This window comes from Anser brachyrhynchus (genome assembly GCF_964034855.1).
Source record: "Anser brachyrhynchus genome assembly, chromosome: 2".
In the NCBI taxonomy this organism is placed as follows: Eukaryota; Metazoa; Chordata; class Aves; order Anseriformes; family Anatidae; genus Anser; species Anser brachyrhynchus.
The window spans coordinates 105,379,524-105,399,102 of NC_137695.1; the positions used below are offsets into that span (position 1 = coordinate 105,379,524).

Sequence of the window (19,579 nt, forward strand, 5' to 3'; positions counted from 1 at the left end):
CAGAGCTGAAGTAGCAGCCTGAGCCAGAGCTAGAGGCAAATTCATGTCCTGAACACGCACCAGAGCAGAAGCAGGGGCCTGAGTAGGGACCAGAGGAGAAATCATAGCTCAAGATGGGGCCAGAGACAGAGTCACTGCCCAAGCTGAGAGAGCAGCTGAAGCCACAGCCCAGTACTGGCACAGAGCCAAAGTTACAACTGGAGATCATGCTGGAGACGAAGCCACAGACAGCTATGGGTCTGGAGCCAAAGCCATGACCTGCGATCAGGCCCAAGCCAAAGCCACAGACTAAGCAGGGGCTGGAGTCAAAGTAGCAACCCAGTATCAGGCCAGACCTGAGACAGAGGCCCAAGACGGGGATGGAGCTGAAATCACAGCCCATGATTAGGATGGGTCTGACATTGCGGCCAGAGATGGGGCCAGAACTGAAGCCGTTGGCCAAAGTTTTGGCAAAAAAACAACCCAAATGAGATGGAGCCAAAGATGTGGGCCAAATGGGGCCAGCACTTATGTTGGAGTTCAAGATGGGGCCAGAGCTGAAAATCACAATGGATTTGGCTGAAGCCAACTCTCTGAAAATGGGGCCAGAGCCAAAGTTGCAGCTCAGGTGGGGCTGAACCAAAGTCATGGCCCAAACGGGGCAGGAGCCACAGTAGCCTCCTAAGCAGGAGAGGTGCAAAGTATTGACCTAATATTGGACCAAAGCCACCACTGTGTCCTGATAGTGAGCAAGAGCTGAAGATGAGGCCTAACTGCAGCTGCTACTGATACCATGGCTCAAAGTAGGGCCAGAGCTGAAGGTACAACCCAAGATGGGAGTGGAGTCAAAGTCGTAACCCACAGGAGGGGAGCTGAAGAAGCTGTCCCATACCAGGCCAGAGCCAAAGCTGTTTATGGAGATGCAACCACAGCCAAAGTCAGGGCCCAGTATGGGCCTGGAGCTGAAGTAGTGGCTCAAGTGCAGGATGGAGCCACAGTAACCTCCTGAGCAGGGCTGGAGCCAAGTTTGTAACACAGTAGAAGTTGCAGCCCAAACAGGGATGGAGCAGAAGAAATGGCCCAAGCAGAAGCCAGAGATGAAATCACAGCCTGAGATGGGTCCAGAGACAGCTTAAACAGGGACTAAAGATGAAATCACTGCCCAAGAATAGGCTGAGACTGAACTCATGGACCAGGGGACAGGGGTGCAGATCCAAAGTTGTGACCCAAGATGGGGCCAGATCCAAAGGTGTATCCCAAGCACGGGCTAGTGCGAAATCACATCCTGACTGTAGGCCAGAGCCAAAGTAGAAGGCTAAGGAGGGGCTGGAGCCAATGGCCTGGTCCAAGTAGAAGCCAGAGCTGAAATCGCAGCCTGGTATCAATGAGGCTGGTATCAAAGTGGTGGCCAGAAGAGAGAATAGAGTTGAAATCCCTGCCCAAGAGGGGCCACAGCCTGATATCAGGCTAGAGCCAGAGCTGCAGCCTGAAATAGGGCTGGAGTAGAAGTCCTAGACCAAGCAGAGGCTGGAACAAAATTTACGTCCCAATATCAGACCAGAGACAAAGATGGAGATGGAGATAGCAGCCAGAGCCAAAGTCATAGCCCAATATGGGGCTGGGGCTGGCACAGCAGCCAAAATACAGGCCAGAAATGCAGTAGCTTCCTGAGCAGGACTGGAGCTTCCTAAGTTGCATCCCAATAGTAGGCTAGAGGCAAAGTAGCAGCCTGAGATGGTGCCAAAGCCAAAGCTGTGGCCAAAGATTGGGGTGAAACCAAAGTTTCAGCCCAATAATGGGCCAAGGGAAAAAAAAATCTCAGTATTGGGCCAGAGCCAAAAAAGCAGCCCAATGTAGGGCTGGAGCCAAATCTGCAGCCCCCAAATTAGTCTGGAGGCACAGTCACACCCTGAGATGGGGCTAGAGGCAAAGTAACAGCCCAGACAGGGGCCAGAGCCAAAGATATGACTCAGTCAGAGGCAGGAGCTCAAGCTGTGCCCCAAGCAGTGTTAGGAGGCAAAGTCACAGCTGAAGAGAGGAATGGAGCCGAATTAGTCAACTGAGCTGGGACCAGAGCTGAAAGAACTGCTGCCCAAGATGGGGCAGGCCCTTAAGTCACAGTACAAGATAGGGCTGGAGGAGAAGTCAAAGACCAAGCAGGTGCCAGAACAGACATGAGCGCCCACACAGAGGCAGGAGCCAAATTCACATCCCAGTATGGGGCCAGAACTAAAGTCACAGCCTAAGCGGTGACCCGATGTCAGGTTGGAGCAAAAGTCACAACCTGGGATGCAGCCAGAGCCAAAGTCACAGCCCAGACAGGGGCTGGAGCCGGAGACATTTGACAAAAGAGATGTTTGTTTCCAGCTGTAAGCCAGGAACTGATCCCAAGTCCCCAGAGACTGAGGACAAAGGATTCCTGGGGCATTACTGGGCCAGACCCTTCTGCTGTGCCTCAGCACTTGGAGAGGAAAGGGGCATAAACAAGCTCTGTGTGATCCAGCTCTGTGAGGGCACTTGGAGGTGTCCCTGCAGGGCAAAGCAAACAGGTTCCTTTGCTCTGCCAGTGCTGGCAGGATGGAGACTGAGGTGGGGATCCAGGCCCTGCTGGGTCACATCCTGCAGACCCACCTCCTGCAGTGAGGTTCCTGCTGCTGCTGGAGCCTCTCTGGAGCTCCTGGGAGCGTTGCCTGGAGATGGCCAACCCTGCTGGGATTTCCTTCCCAAGGCACAGGCTGAGCTTTCACACACCTGCTGTAGTACAAACCTCCCCACACCTCTACTAGGTCCTCATCCTCTCAGCTGCCTGCTGGATATCCCCAGGGAGAACCTGCAGACGCCCTCCTTGTTGGTTTACCTCTGAGAAAGCCCACTGGAAAGATACTGAAAGCCAGAGGTGTGCAGGAGCTCCGCGGGTGAGTGAGGCAGGGATCATTGGTGCCGAGACGTTCAGGAGAGGACAGGGGATGGCTCTGTTTGCAGAGGCTGTAAGAGCTGCATTAATCCTTACCTTCAGGCTGGTGAGGAAGAAGCCACGCAAAAGCCCAAAGAAGTGGGAGCCCAGGCTGTGGGGTGCCTGGGCAAGCCCTGGGGAGATGCCAGTGACACTCCTGCAGAGCTGGCTTGCTGTGCTGGGCCAGATGAGGAGAGCCCAAGCACAGCTCAGGAAACAGACCACAGAAGGCACAGAAGGTGTGGTCAAGGAGGAGCTGACACCCACAGACCACTGGGGGTGGGCTTTCCCACATGCAAGAACCCAACCACTCCCTGACATCCCAGCCCTGGGCCGGGCTGTGGGGGGAGCTGGGGGCAGCCCCGGGAGAACTCACCAGGCAGTTCGCATGGGTGCAGAGCGCATCCTTCTGGCTTTTCTGGCCATAAATACACAAGTCAGCACCCCCCCCCCCCCCCAACACACACACCAAGGCAGCAGCAAAAGCCCTAGTTCCCCAGCTGCCCACTGCAGCCCCTTGGGGCACCTGACACATCTTCTCCTGGACCAGCGCTGTCCTCGCCAAAACGCATTTTCTGATGGTGTTCCCCTCGGGGTGTCAGCTTAGAGCACTGAGCAGCATTCGTCCTTATTCACCACTTACCGTCAGCAACAATAATAATTAGAGAACTGTAATTATCCCCTGGCAATTATCTGAGTATTTTGATGAAGATGATCTTCTAAGTAGAAAGAATACATCTTGATTTTGTAAGCCCTCAGGGCACCACGTAGCATTAAGTTTGGGTTAGAGTTTGATGAAGTGATTGGACAGCTACAGGGGAGGGAACACAGGGGAAGATACACAGGCTTGTTTAGGAATAAAAAGGAAAAAACAACAACAAAAAACTAATATGACGGGAGAGTTTCATAAAGAGACATAATTAAAGAAAGATCTCTAACTGCTTCTTTCGCTTTCCAGGTGGCCAGAAAGAGACTAAGGCTCTCTAAAGACAACTGGAGGAGAACCTACCTCAGGTAACTGGGGGTAACGGGGGATGTTACAGTGTTCATTTCTAAAGGTGAAGCCCTGAATCTTGTTTGTTACCATAAAGAACAGGAAAATATATGGGAAAAGAGATGTTCACATAATCTCCCGTGTCCCAGCTCTCCCTGACAAAGCAGCACATGGATGGGCTCAGGGAGATAGCAAGGGGTGCTGCTGGCAACCTCTGGGCTTCAGCATCCCCTAAGAGCAACTCGTGAGCTGTGTGGCAACGTCCTTGTGTTAGGAGGCTTTGTGCTGGAGTAGATGAAGGGTTGGGCTGCTGCCAGACACTGTCTTGGTAACGCTGGGTCACCAATGTGCTAAATCCAGGTTTGGGATGCTTAGTACCAGACCACACGTGCCACGGCTTCCTGACGTATGCGTATGTATGAGCTCATGTTGCTCAAACATGGTGCAATTTTTGAGTCATCTCCATTGGCGCACTGACTCACTACAGAATCAGATATTCCCTGTCCTTCTGATCTTACGCCAAATCAAGGATCTTATATTCTCTTGCAATCAGAATAAAGTCATAAAATTTCCAATGGAGCTGCTGCATCAAATCCATCTGAAACAGTCATGATCCTACACCGAATCAGAACTGGAATTGTACTGCTGGCTTAGCACTTGTGGACCTGACCCAGTCCCGATAACTTCAGGGTGGTCTCTGGGCAGCCAGTGCATGGTGAAGCCGGCACAGAGAGAGACAGCACAAGGCTCCTCATGAGCTCTGCCGTTACCTCGTGCCTACCCATGTCTTCCCAAAGGGGGTCTCAAAGCAGGTGGAGACAAAACGCAGGTCAACCTTGAGGCTCCAAATGCACAAGCTACAAGTTTACTGAGTAGCTTATTTTAATCACTTCTTATGGATATGCCCATACATGCCGAAAGAGCTGCCTGAGGGCTCACGAGGATCCAGATCTGAGAGAACATGAGCAAAGTTACAGACAAGAAGTAATGCTGTACGTGTACTTCATGCCTCATAGGCTCACTGGTAGGTGCTGTGATGTGCCCGCAGCCAGCAGCAACCAGCACTGCCTGCCGTGCATCTGCAGCTGCCGCGCTGCTCTTCGCCCAGGCACCCCGTAAGAACTGATTAGACTGGAAAAGCCAGGAGAATAAATATAATACACTACTATAGTATAGAAATACACTACTATGTTATAGAAGGTGTACTCTGGGTTCTGCATAATGCCACTAACAATATATTTTTTGTTGTCAGATCGTTGTGCGTTAGTCTTCAAGTAATTTGCATGCATCTACATAGTAGACACCTACCTACAGCCAATCTACTTTAAAAAAAAAAAAGAGAGAGAAAGTAAAACTGTCAATGCAGTAGCAGTGCTTAAATTACAGCTGGGCAGTTACCTTGAGAAGAGTACTGTTTTAGCACAGACGGACACTTTATTTCTTCTGTGTTATTGCTGGGTGGTGATTTTAGCATGCCCAATACCATTCTCCTGACAGAGCATAATTTTAAACAAATGAAAGCGTCCATTTTGCCTAGCACATGGCTAGAGCTAGCACGCATATATTTCCTTATTTGCAAGCATAGTATCAGTAGAATATGCAGCATAATTTAAAAGGTGAGAGGGCTTACACACTGAGCAGCTAACGCTGTTATCACTCAGCCATACGGCTTTCAACATGCGCCCCTCGCTGAGAAACTGCAGCATCTAACGCTGCACCAGCAGCTCTCCAAAACACACACGGGCTGGACTTTTAAGCAATTATCCAAGCCTTTCGTTAGCAGCATGAAGGAGGCCAAAGCGGCGGGATGACTGGCTTTGCAGCAGGCAGTCAAGCCTTACCTGTTAGGCTTTTCCTGACAAAACATTAGTGAAAGCCACCAGCTCATCAGCTTTTGCAGAGCTGTAAAGTTTACAGCTATAATCAAATCTGAAAGCACTTAGACTCTTAATCCCATTGTCAGAAAACAACTAACTCCTATGCGTTTTGCTGTTGCCATAAACCCTGCTGAAAGGCTATGCAAGCACGTTAACGATTTTCTACTTGGCTTATACGGCTTCTTCACCGAGTAAAGCCAGCCAGGGCAAGCTTGGCTCAGCCTACGAAGTGCTCAGAGACCAGTAAGATAATTACACGTGTATGCACATACACAGGGACATGCAATAAGCTGTAACATTCTCAGGGCTTGGAGAAGAAAACTGCCTCCCCCCTCCCTGCCTCCCTGTCCGTCCCCCCCCCCCCCCAAGAGTTTCTTGCTGCCCAGGGTTAAATGTAGGTCAAGCTGTCTGAGCCCATGTCTGTGGCACACAGAGCAGGATTAAACTGGAATTTTCCACTCCACTGTCAATCACTGCAATGTCTGCAAATGTTAAATTAATCTGGAGCGATCTGGCGTTGGCATTGAAGGGAGCTTCTGGGGTTCAAGGGTAGCACTTTGGCCTCCATGAAAAAAAAAAAAAAATGCCTTCTTTCTCCAGACAAGGGTTGGCTATGTTCTGACGGCTTTTTTAGAACCCTGAAACCACCAGCAAAATGCAGAAAATTAGCTCTGTGAGGGACAGCAGCACATGAATGCTGGAACTGAGCAGGGAGCAAATGCCTCAGCATCGGTGGGATGTGAACACTGGAGATGGGAAGATGATTCTGCTGCATATCCGTCTCCATGCAAGTTTCCTCATCTTTAAAATAGCGTTAGCACCTCTCTGCAAAGCGCTTCATAGTGGAAGTCACTGAAGGGCACAAAGTATTTCACAGAAAGGATCTTCTGTTTTACACCCTTTATGAAAGACAGCAAACCTTCAATGTGCCCTGCTCCAGGTTTAGCTGGTAAATGTGCTGGCATCCCAGCAAAGTTGCCTTCAGCTCAGCGTGGGATGGACATTACTGGGACAGATGGTGCAGTCCTTCCAACTTAAATAGTACATTAAGGGCAATTTGTATCACCTAAGGTGAGCAGAAACAGGCACTTAACTGCCTAACATAATTTCTCGAATGTTTTGAAACATTCTGGGGATAATTAATGTTGCAGACTATGCAGGGTACTGAGAAACTCAACTCATCAGTTTTACCACACGTCAAAGAATTGGATAGCTCAGCGCTAACCCCCGTTCTAAGGAGCAATCATTTGGCAGTCCGTCTGGAAAAAAAAATGCAGAAAACAAGGAAAAAAAATCAGACAAGTTTTTATACTTGGTGCTAGAGTTCTGTAAAAGTAGCACAATGCAAACTGAACAAAAGCAGGGCATCACTGCAGTAGAAGCGAGCTGTGAGAGCAGGATTCAGCAGTAAGGTTTTTAAAATGTGCATTTTAATTAGAACTCATTTAAAGCACAGCCGATCAAAACAGTGATAATGAGAGAAGCCTAATTAATTTTTGTCTAAGCAATGAAATCTCATTATAGAGTGGTCTTGGGAAGAAAAGGGTTTGGAGTGGTAAAACCAGGGTGTTTGTAATGAGAAGCAATACTGTGGGGAGCCTGGAAGCCAGACCTGAAGGTTTCACAGGACTTCAGCAGCCACTGTATTAATCTTTTAACAGGAAAAAGTAACCCTACTGAGATGAGACATCCCCATTTATAGCTGCATTCTGAGCTGCAACCATTGGCAAAGATATTAAAACACAATCAAACAGAATGGCATATTATAAAACAAATATAAATACAATTAAAACCAGATTAAGTAAAAGATCAAAGCAGTCTCCAAAAATGCAGTTTCCAGGGAGTTCAGGGTTCAGACAGTAGAGGAGGAGCAGGAGCTTGGAGGTTTGCAGCACTTCTAAGCACCAAGGAACCAGCTACTTCTTAGTACTAAGGCAGAATTAAAATGCTGTGGTGAGGGAGAGCTAACTGATTATAGGAAAAGAGAATTGTTACTTCTAAACAACAGCAACAACAACAACAAAGCGTCATAACGTTTAACCAAGGAATTTGGAGAGAGCAGCAGCAAGGGTGGCACTGCCCTGGTTCCTACCTGAAGGCGATAGGAATGCTGCTCCACAAGCAGGGTGTCAGACGCGTGGCTCCCTCAGAGCTCGCCTTCCTGACAAGGCCTGGGAGAGCCCCAGGCTTGCAGCACTACCTCCCTCTAAGCACCCTATCTGAGCAGCAGAGAGATCCAGCTCCAGCAAGCACAGGCACAGGTATAAGAAACAATGTGAGAGAAGGATTTCATTAATAATCATGCTAAATAAAGCATCATTTTATACTTATACATAAATAGAAGATATTTGTTCTTTCCCAGTTTTGTTAAGCTTTCTAATAGCAAAGTGGCAGGTACCAGCCGTGGATAATTTGATTTACCTTTCACTACCAAAGGTAAATGTCTTTCACAGGACACTTTGGTCCATCTTATTTTTTTAAACAACCTTTATCTTCTCTCTCCTTTCCCCATACCATTCCACAATTACTCATTTTAACCATCAGCCAAAGCATGCACCAGCTTTCTTACCAGATGATGTCTCTTCCCCCATGAACCATATCCTGTATGTTTGCTTTTGAACCAGTTTCTTCAACTCAGTGATTTGGGGGTTGTCTACCACCTGGTCTGTCAGCACCGACCTGCTGGGGGCAGCCACCGGCACCCAGTGCTTTAAGTGGGACTGAGGTGGGGTCCTCAGCCTGGAGGAACTGAAGACATTGGTGGCTTGGATGAAGGGTCTCCCATTCACTACAGCGGGTGACGGGCAGATGCTCTGACAGAGCTGCCTCCTGTCATGGACCATCCTGCGGCACAGCGGCAGGGCAGAAACACCCAAAACCATCCCTGCACTAATCACCAGAGACCGAGAATCATAACACTGATGTAAAGTCTTCATCAAAAACCCATTTCCCAGAGTCCTCCCATATGTTTCAAGAGCTGAATCCACCCCCTGACTCTTTCATGATCAGCTACCTGGCCGCCAGCAGAAAACCAAGGAGGAAAAAGGACACGCATTCATTTTAGAGAGCCACCCTAGTGTTTCACCCCCCCCCCTTTTTTTTTTTTACTCCCCCACTTCAAAGAGAAAATAAATTCAACAGGAGACAAATGCATTTCATGGTTTTTAATAATTTTCTGCTATGGTTTAACCATAGCGTATTAAGAACAAGCATAAAATCTGTATTTAAAACTAACAACAGCACTTAGAGCAACATCTTCCTTTAAAAGTATTGCAATAACAGACCTTAGGTCTAAAAACTAGGACATCACCATTTGCTCAATTAAAAGAGTCAGATACACAACAGTTGAAATCTTTTTCTGTATATAACTGGGAGTTACAGTGGAAAATAAGCAACAAATTAATTGTGTTAAAAGGAAAATAAGGTAAAAAAATTAAAGCAAGCCAGGTTTGTCATAGCGTCACATGAACAGCTATTGAGAAATCCCAATACAGTTGTAAAAAGACTTATTGTTTTTAATAGCTTTGTTTTTACAACAATAAAATTTAAAAGAAAGAGTAAATATTGTTGATAGTGCTGTACATATTTCAGAATAACTTGAAACAAAATGGACAAAAATAAGAGACATATTGAAAATGTGATCTTGAAAGCCACAATGTTGGAAATACAAAAAAAAAAAATCCATACAGCAATAAAGCATTTTACACTGTAAAGTAACTAGCAAGAAACAACAAAGAGAGGGTCAACACTCTAAAGCCAGGCATTTGGTGGTTAATTTTAAGTAAAACAGCCTGACTGATGTACATACCATCATGAAATGCTCTGAGCACAGCAGCACTGGGCAGTCGATAGCGATACAAAGATAAAATCCCTAACAACGTTTACATAGTCTTGGTACTGTAAGTAGAAAAAGATTGTTAGAAGATATTAAGGTGATATTATTATTTTTGCTGTCCAGGCCTATGATGCCTGAGGCTCTCCTAACTTCTGCTATACTTCTTTTGAAATCCTGGCTGCCTGCTGTGCTTCGTGGTAAATGGCAAAGCGTGAACACAGCTGTGAATACACTCAGTAGAGTCTGCTCTTTCCACTGCAGCTTCAAAGCAAATCAGTGCCTCCAGAAGGAGGCACGCTCATGTTTGGTCCACTCAATATGCAAGTTTTGTTATGATAAAGCATACCCTAGGTTCTTCCAGCATGAGGTTTGCTCTGTAAAGATTCTTCCTAGTCAAGGCCTGGGTTTTTTGTTTGTTTTTCTTCCTTCATGCACAGAAGTTATTCTGCAGTGCAAACAGAAACGTGAAAATGGCCAGGCAAGACACACTTCCAGAACAACTGCTCTATGCCCTGGCAAACAATAAATGAGTTAACAAATGACAGTCGTAAAATATGCACACTTCACTATGGTACATGCTTACTGATAAAACAGCTCAATATAGAGAGGGATGGAGACAAGCTACCTGTACAGGCTTGACGATGTGGAACTGGCCATAAAATTTACGCATTTCTTTGAAACAAAAAACAAAACAACCATGGTCAACATTCAGACACAGGACGCCCGTGAGTGCTTTAAAAAAGATATTTACAGACAAATGCGTAGCTGGAGTTTCAGGTCAGCAGAGAAGTCACAACAGGCCGGCCAAGGACCGTGCTCCAAGCCACGGACCGGACCCGAAGCCCACCGGCACCGCAGGAAGCCTCACCATGGACTTCACTGGGCCCTGGACAAGGCCCCCTGAGTTTTCGCACAGCATTTAGCTAGCCAGCTGAAAACCAAACAAAAATGCCGTCTCGACCACATCCCGACATGTCGCTACGTTACATCTGTGGTTAAAGCCTGACGAGTATAAAAAAAGCTACATACAGACAGGGGGATCTACGAGAGATCGGTTGGTATCCGTCAGCGAGAGGACTGGTCTGTCTCGGACCGACAAACTTGTATATCGCCTACCATCCTGGGATAGTTAGAACAAACAGCTTAGAAAAATAAGTAGAGTATCTGCAATTCTCTAAACTAGAACTTCACGGTTAGTTTTCCTGAGGTATTTGCTTCACCGAACAAGCCACGCCGAGAGCGCACGGGGCAACGGGACGTGTGGGGGGACCCAGGCCGCCGGGGATGCCTGGTGCCCGTGAGGACACCACCCTACCAGCAGAAACACCAGGTGTAGAGCTGAGCTCCGTGCCACGTCCCACCTCAGCACCGAACGGCTTTGGGCCTTTCTGCCGCCATCTTACGCACCGACCTTGGCGCCGCCACTGCCGGCAGCAGTCGGCACAGCAGCGGGGCGTCAGGAGCGGGGCCTGAAGGCCCGCGCTCGGCTCATAACAGACCACGGCTTTTCATGTCTACCCTTACAGCTGGCACCCCTGCCGCCACGCGGGTCCTCAGGGGTCCCCAGCCACAGGCCAGGCCTTCAGACCACACGCGCTGGCGGGGAGACAGGACACCAGGGCCAGGTTTTTTCACAAAAATCTTGTTGGCCTACTTTTGATTTTGCAGGGGTGGTTTGGATCAGTTCCCACTTGTCTGAGCTTCACTTCCCATCAAGGACGCGGACAAAATAAAAAAGATTTGAAAGGTTTTAGCCCATTTCTAGGTTAAAAAAAAAAAAAAAACAACAACACAACACAATCAAGGATAATAATAAATAATGTATCTGCTGGAGAAGTAGTAACTAATACTGGTCCAACTCAGCAATAGCGAGACAACAACCAATATGAGAAGCATCTAGCTGCAAGGTTAAAGCTGTGGAGGTTTTTGTTTGTTTTGTTTTTTCCTTTTTCTTAAAGTGACACATTAAAAAAAAAAAGATCTTCACAGCAAAGATGCATCAAACGACCAATTGCTATACACAGGCTAGTCAAAAAGGATTTGTTCAAACTTTTTCCCTTATGATATTATATTGATATTTAATAGGAAAATAAAATACATAGACTTTTTGTCATTTGTATGCATTCATTTGCAAATCTTCTTACAAAAAAGGACCAAGCGCAGAAGTTGGCATTCACAAAGTCTATGCCATTTTTTTTTGTGTTAAAATCGGTATCATCTATACATTATCTTACAGTATTAACAACATCTATTTGTTTTTTTTTGTATGTTTGTTTGTTCTACCCATTGGGTAGGATATGTGCATAATATATTCAAGTTATACACAGCACCATACAAAGAAAAAAAAAAAAGGACTGAAAGAAAAAGACAGACAACTGAAAAAGCACCATTTTAAGTGAGGCACAACAAAGGTGGGAGCGCAGGGCCTGACCCAATGCCCCCTGAAGTCAGCAGGAGTCTTCCTGCCAACGCCACCGGGCGTTGGGTCAGGCCCTCTCGAGTGCAAGGGGATTGCTATCTGCTCAGACCTGAACATGAGGCACCTTAGTTGCTTACAAACTACTGACATGCAAACCTCCTCAAAATTATAGCTAGCACGTACGTCGATAATTTATTAATAACCCTACCACGGCAGACAGACAAGCACGAACCAAGGAGAGAAAGGAAGAAAAGAGACAGCTTCGTCACCCACAAGATCCTACACATACCACACCGTGTCAGAAAGCTCACATACCAAACCAGGTAAAATAGCAGCAGCAGCAGCAGCAATACAGCAAAGAAATGACAGAGTCATCTCTGGCAGTAAATCACACAGAGGGGGGGTGTTGGAGGGAAGGGGAAGTTTCTAGGTTTTGAGTTTGTGTCTGTATTGATAACCAACAAAAAAAGGCAAGCTCTTTTAGCGCTGAAGCAGTACCAGCAATACCCGGTTGCTTTTGTTCAGTCTGAAACTGGAACGGGGAGACTACAGCAAGGCAGAAGTAAAAGCCAGGAGAGTTTGCAACATGTCTCTATACAAAATCATGCTGTTTTTCCTTTGAAAGCAGGAGAAATGCAGAGGCCCTGAAATATATTTAATGCCAATAGCAGCAACTCTTTCAAGGGAACACCAGCAGACTCCTACACTGTGTGCCTGGGGTGTTCACCGACATGGCAAAGCGCCTCATCCAAGCGGGGCCATCAGCGACACTTGAAAGAGTTTGCTGGGAAGAGGCAACAGGGGTCCAACGCTGCTCACAGGGGCTGAACTGAGTGGTGCAGCTCCTGCAAATTCCCCAAGTGGAGCTGTACCAATAAAAGGACGTTTACTTATTTATTTTTTTTTGCTGGTGTAAGTGTGCCCAATGGGGCTTTTGCCAGTGTAGCAATGGAACCAGAGGCAGGGCTGAAGGTAACCTGCACCCCTGATTAACGAGCACAGACTGGCAAACTATTAAGTATAAAAAAGTCTTACCAAGCAACCTTTTCAGCTAGGCCATTCCCAAAACTTTAAGCTTCAGTTTCCTAATGAAACATACAGAATAGAGGAAATTCAGAGAGTTCAGCCAGGAAACCTCTGTAACTCCAACACATCCTCACAAGGTTCTATAGGACCTCAACAGGTCTCAGACAATTCTGTAAGAGTCCCTCTTTCCAGGGATTTAAAACAATCGACACATTTGGGGCTAGTTTAGAAGAACAGCTGTAATCGCACTGGCTAGCAAGCAGGCAACACAAGCCATTTATGTGTAACTAAATTCTTTATAACAGCATTTACCTAAAAAACAAAGATGTAATCAAAAGCCAACCTTCACCTGAACCCACTAGACATCACTTCATTCTTAGCATTAGCTAGGCCTGAAATAACATGCATCTGAGATTTAAGGGGTACGTGAAGTACATTTGCTTTGTGTACACGATTACACAAGGTCTACATTTGTGTTGTCCCAAAAGCACGAGGACTTTTCAAAGCCCAGCCTAAAAAAAGAGAGATGTTGGATGGAAGATGCACTATCGCGCTAGGTCACAGGAAAAAATTTGCACAGCAGAACTCCTCAACTGATAAAAACAGGGCATGACATTTACAGCAGCGAGAAACAAATACTCCTCACGCCTCCAGCTGTTTGACAAATGACCTGTCATCATTCCTGAGAGCACAATGCCATCTAGCATTTCTGAAAGGTGATCATGGAATAGTAACTAATATATAGATTATCAACAGATAGGACAGAGGCACAATTTTACATGCAGGTATGTATACACACACGCAAATGGACACGCCTCAATGCTAATGACCAGAGAGAACCTGGGGACAATCCTAAATATCTTCAAGTGTACCAGCAAGCATATTGTTTAACTTTGGGGGAAAAAAAAATTGCAAACAATTTTAGAACATCTATCTTTCACCAGCATACCACTTTCTTTTTCTTCGCCTGCAAAACCAGGTTACCTTAGTTACAACGAGCGTGCAGGGCTCAGAGTCAGCAAAAGGCTTGCAATGCACCTTCTCCAGAACACAAACCTACAGACCAGGGTGTTGGTCTGAAGGTCCGACAGCTCGCTACCCAGCGGGGTTAGAAGCAGCTGCTCCAGGCAATGCCATTCAACCAGCCTACACACAGGATTCTTTAGCAAGACAAATCTTCCTCCCCTTTCACTTCACTTCACAAAGAGCCTTCCTCCAGAAATGATGTCAGCCCACTCCCTGCTCTTCCCTGAACCACATTCATAGAGGAAAAAAAAAAGATCTGTGGCTTTTTTTTTTTATTATTAAATTTCTGCAACACACAAATTCAGAGATTTGGGGTGGCAGAAGCAGCTGTCAGCTGGTGGGAGAAGTGGGGAAAGCAATTAAAAAAAAAAAGGCACCACTCAACCCATGGCTCCTGCAGACGCCACGACTGCAGGAGCGTAAATGTCTTCCTCACTACCATGCCAAGTACCGTGAATCCTGTGTGTGCCACACACACAACCAAGAAGGAACCTGAACACTGCTCACGTGAATGGGCACTAGTTTTCGTATTTCTCGTTTGTATCTTTAAGGCGACTTCACGTACAAAGAGCCTGATGGCACAGCATTGCAACGAACACAACCACAACCAGGCCAAGCATACAAGGAGTAGAGCTTAGTGGCAGGGAGAAACCTCTTTTCGATAGCTACACCCTGCCTTTCCCAGCCCTGCAAGATCACACGAAAACACACTGCAGATGGGGCACATTTAGCACCAAGGACCCATGCCAAGCCACTTAAGGGAAGAATCAACCTTCGTGGTAGGTAAGAGAAGTCGTAATTTGCTTATTTCTTTATTTCTTTAAGCTTTATTTCTTAAAGGCATGTTTAAAAAAATAAACCTTTTAGCCTGAAAATTTCTGAAGCGGGGACACTGGAGTGAATTTTGGGCAATACTGGGCAAACACCAGGCGAGACAAACAAAATTCAGGCTAGTACGATTCATCACATAGAAAACTACACAGGTATTATGTGTTTATGTGCATGATGCACGTAAACCAAAACACCAGTATGGAAGTATAATCCACATGGTTAACTCTGCAGTGCTTAATGAAATCTTTAATAATTTACAACGCCGCATTTGAGTGGCTGTGGAACACTTTTACTAATTCTGGATATTCTCAAATGGAATTTTCCATAAACACTGTGCAGAATTACCTGTATTCAGAGAATACCAATTCCTGTACAGATTAATAGCACTATCTATTTAATTTTTATATTCTTTATTTTACTGTTTTGGGGCATATTCTCTCTCACTACAACAAAAAAGAACACACACTTCTGTAATGTTATCCTTTAGCTGGGATTCCCATCAAAGATCCCTAATATTCATTCAAAAACATTGTATTTACTCTCATAAGAGGCCCCCAAACAAAAGCAGCGGATGGCAAGCTCACCTGCAGCAAGCACCAGTGACTACACTTTCTTTGCTGCTGGGAATACTGGCTGCATGTGAGCTTTGGACAGCAAAACATGAGGAGAAGACAAAGATGGGAGAGGAAATGCAACTGTTAGGTGGGCATATATTAAGTTTTTTTCTACAGCTCTCTTCTACAGAATGGGTGGAACAGCTCACATTTTCCACACACAGGAAAACTTCCTCAGTCAAGAAAAATTGGGACAACCATGCATGCAACATGCCCAAGAACATGATTGGGAAGTGCATGAATTCACCGGTATGCAAGGATGTCAAAAGATGGCAAAGGGCTGTCTTCAAAGCAAGTATGTTCCCCAGAGGTGACTTTGAAGGTAACTTCAAGGCTCACTTCTGTGAGATCTGCACGTGGGGAGAAGCTGGTATCCAGGTGTGCTCCGACATGATGACCGAGCTCCAGCTGTTCTCACCTAATGGTTTTTCGGCTAAATAACCCACACTGAGGCAACAGCAAGGGGTCCGAGTAGGCACAAGCATCGTCTGGCCAACAGCTCACTTCCAAAGGACAACAAAAGTCACTGAAGACCAAATTCAACATTTGCTGAGTTTGCTTGATTTACCTAAGGGATTACGTTCGTAGGTTATCTGCAAAAAAACGAATTTAACAACTTTTATTCCCAGGAACTGGGTGCGACGAGAGCCCCAGCTGACTGACAGCCACCTAGTCTTCTCCTGAACACCCGTCCTGTGGGGCGGAGTGTGGAAAAAACGAGTCCCATCAGAGTCTCTCCCGTGAAATAATACCTAAACCACGAGGCAGCGTTACTCTGCATTACCGGAGTGACTCAGACCAAGGAACAACTACGGCCACAAGCGAGGCTGCACACCCAGGCTAACAGTTAGGCAAATTCTAACCTAGCACAAAACCGAGTTAGCTCGTGAAGAAAACGATCCACGCCGAGGCCCGTAAAACACGCACACACAGAAAGACACGCGCTCTGTTTTGGCATCAAAACTCTGCATAGATCAAAGACTCGCTTCAGGTGCCAGAGCCTTCAGGTGCCAGCCTCCAGCCCAGGGCTCCTGCCCGCTGCCGGCCACCGAGCAAAGGCTTCGGGAGCAAGGAAGGTGAGAGATCTTAAAGTGAAGAGTCTGCGACACGCACACACACATGTATATATATATATTAGAAACTATGCAAACTAGAGACTCTACAGGTTCTTACTTTAAGTCCATTTCCGAAATGCATTTTAAGTGCAAGTTGTGCTTTTTCATGTGCTTGTGCTGCCACTATCACCATTCAGCTGCCTGCCAGTGCTGCGTTTGCTTCCACACAAAGCCAGCCAGGGAAGAAGCACCCCGTGCACCGCTTCACCAGCGGGTAAAATCTTCCAACTGCTTTTAAGACCGGCACGACAAAACCAGGGCTTACAGATGCTTAGCCAACACGCAAGCACCCTCCATCCATCGCTGGCAGGGATGCTGCAGAAGGCAGCACCGCCACCGCCAGCTCTCAGTACTGCTGCGGAAACTGCACGGGGGTTATAGCTACGAAGGCCCCTTCACGTCAGCAGGCTGGATCTCCAGGACTGAATTTCAGTATCTAGAAGATGGCAACGGAGAGCGGAAAGCACAACAGAGTCTCACATATTTCAACAGCATTGCAGGGGAAAAAATCCACCTTGCATTTTTAAACAATTTATTGCATAATGTCATGATATGTGACTAGATACACTTCAGGCTACAGTGAGGACAAAAATCTCTAAAACCTTAAGTACTGGTGATACTGCGTTATGAAAAGGAAAAGAACGGCAGCACGTTGTTAGAATCAATACAAATTAACACATCTGGGCTTTTGTTTTGCCTTTTACGAAACAAAGAGTCTAAACTGCAAAATAGCTAAACCCTAAATGATGGAAAATGCTGGGATGTCACATTTGCCTTCTTCCATCCAAAAGTCTCCACGACACTTTGTTGACGCGCTGTTACATGAATGCAAATTATTGCAAAGACAACGAGTTAAGTGTCCCTGTATTTCTTGATTTGTGTAAGTCAAGAGATGTTAGGCTAAGTCCTGTCCCCTTTTTCTAGCAAAGCCGGGGGGAGGGGGGCAAACTCCTCCAGATCACTTCTGGGGCTCAATCATTATTCCACAGGTGAAAAGACAACATATAGAAGAACTTCACATAAAACAGTTCCCTCATATATATTTTTAAAACATTAAGATAGTGCAACTTTTTAAAACACATTTATCACAACACAAATTAATTTCTTGCATTCATCTAAGTTCTCAACTTTATACCTTGGCACACAAAACAGGAATTTTGATTCATATTTAAAAAAAATGCACACCCTGGGAGAAAAAAAAAAGCAAACTGGCCAATTCTTCCCCCATTTATCTAGCAAAACCTTCTTTTCTTCTTCTTTCTGCCATTCAGTGAGTATAAAACAGGCTACACAAGCCTCATTTCTGTGCTAAGTTTACTTTTAGAATTAAATAATTGAAATAGTTTATTAAAAAAAAATAATATATCCCCCCCTCCCCTGAAACACTGCTCATAGACAAACTGAATGGAAGTTTGTATTTCTTTCGATCTGCTTTGCATGCAATTCCCCTGAAAGGAATCAGAAACAAAGAACTGGTTTGCACGTTTGGTTTTACTAAGTTGTACCACGTGAAATGTAACAACATTGTGCACCGGAGCACGGGGGTCTTCCTCCGCCGCCCTGCTTGGATCTCCTGTCTTCAGTTCAAATGCACCTGGGAGAGTGACTCAGACCAGGTTCCCCGGTTTCCGGTCCTGGCCTTTGCTGGGGACAATTGTGCTCTCTGAATTGTTCTGCTGAAACTGAAGTCTGCTCCCCCTCTGCGAGGGAGGAGGCGCGTTGCTGTGCTGGTGATGGAAAAAAGAGGAGCCTGGGTAGTGCCCCATGACCTCGCTGTACGTCGGGGGCGGTCCTTCCATCCTTCCATTACTGCTGTAGTTGGTTGCACTTATGCCCGAATTGCTGCTTGGTGGGCAGGGGCCCCCATTGTACATCGAGATGTCTATCAAGTCGCTATCAAAAATGGTTCGGTTGGGCGGCGCCCTGACGGATTCCCGGTTGAGCTCCATCTGCTGCTCGGGGTCCCGGAGCTGCAGGGTGCACGGGCCTTGGTACGGCGGCGGCTCTTCCCCGTCCGAGAGGGAAATGGTCGGAGGAAGGTCGATCTCATGCTGCATGTACGGGTAAGTGGGCTGGAAGCGACTGAAACGGTCCCGCTGCATAAAGGATGGGGCGGTAAACCTGTCCCTGGACCTTGGAGCATACATAATCTGCAACGGGAAGAGAGAGACACGTGGCTGAGCAAAGCGCTGCAGGTCCTCCATATTTGAGAGGAACTGATGAAATGGGAAGTGCTTCTCTTTGTCGCCTATCTTAGAGGTTTAATCCAGCAGATATTGTGCTCCCACGTGCGTGCGTGCGAAAAAAGGGGTAGGAGTTGCAGGAAGGATCTAACGCAAGATATTTGAGAGCAGTTTCACAAAGGAAGGCCAAGATCCTACACGGCTCCTTCTGACATTACAGCATGCAGAGCCGAGATTAGACAATTCTGCTGCTGTACAGAGGAAACACTTGAAATTATTTTTCTCTCTCATCTTCACAATTAATTAGTTCTGAGGAAATGAAATGTCCCAATGCTGAACTTCAGCTGCAGCTCGAGCCTCCCCCTCCTACTCTGAGTTAATGCAACCCCCCACACTACCAAAGAATTCAGATGGCCGTTTTAAGTACATTTTGTGAAGGTCCAGCATATCTCACGCCTTCACTACACGAGCAGATCAGGTGTCCTCCGCCCCCCCCTCAGTTCTCAGCCAGACCTCAGCCTCCAGGGGGGACTTCTGCTCTGGGAGTGGAAAAAATGTCTCTGGCGTGTTAAGCACTGGGGAAGGTCAGGATTTACAAGAGGAAGAGTTTGAGATACTCTGTGAGGAGCTATTGCTTTTCACTTGGTCTATTCCAAATCTGGACAGACACACCAGCTTCTTAGACCCAGATCTATCAAGTTGCTCATTTCATTTCAGGGTCCATGCA

General features: G+C 46.5%; 1 protein-coding gene across 7 annotated transcripts in view; it reads right to left on the reverse strand.

The window, feature by feature from the left end:
• Positions 1 to 8,952: 8,952 nt before the first annotated feature.
• Positions 8,953 to 19,579, reverse strand: part of LDLRAD4 (low density lipoprotein receptor class A domain containing 4) — a 290,554-nt gene continuing 279,927 nt past the window's right edge. For 6 of the 7 annotated variants that reach the window (XM_080580317.1, XM_080580319.1, XM_080580321.1 and 3 more), the window contains one exon: positions 8,953 to 18,819. In XM_080580317.1, coding sequence (XP_080436443.1) covers positions 18,277 to 18,819 — 543 coding nt within the window. In that variant the 3' untranslated portion in view covers positions 8,953 to 18,276. The remainder of the gene's footprint in view (positions 18,820 to 19,579) is intronic. The other variant, XR_013946621.1, reaches the window with a different exon arrangement.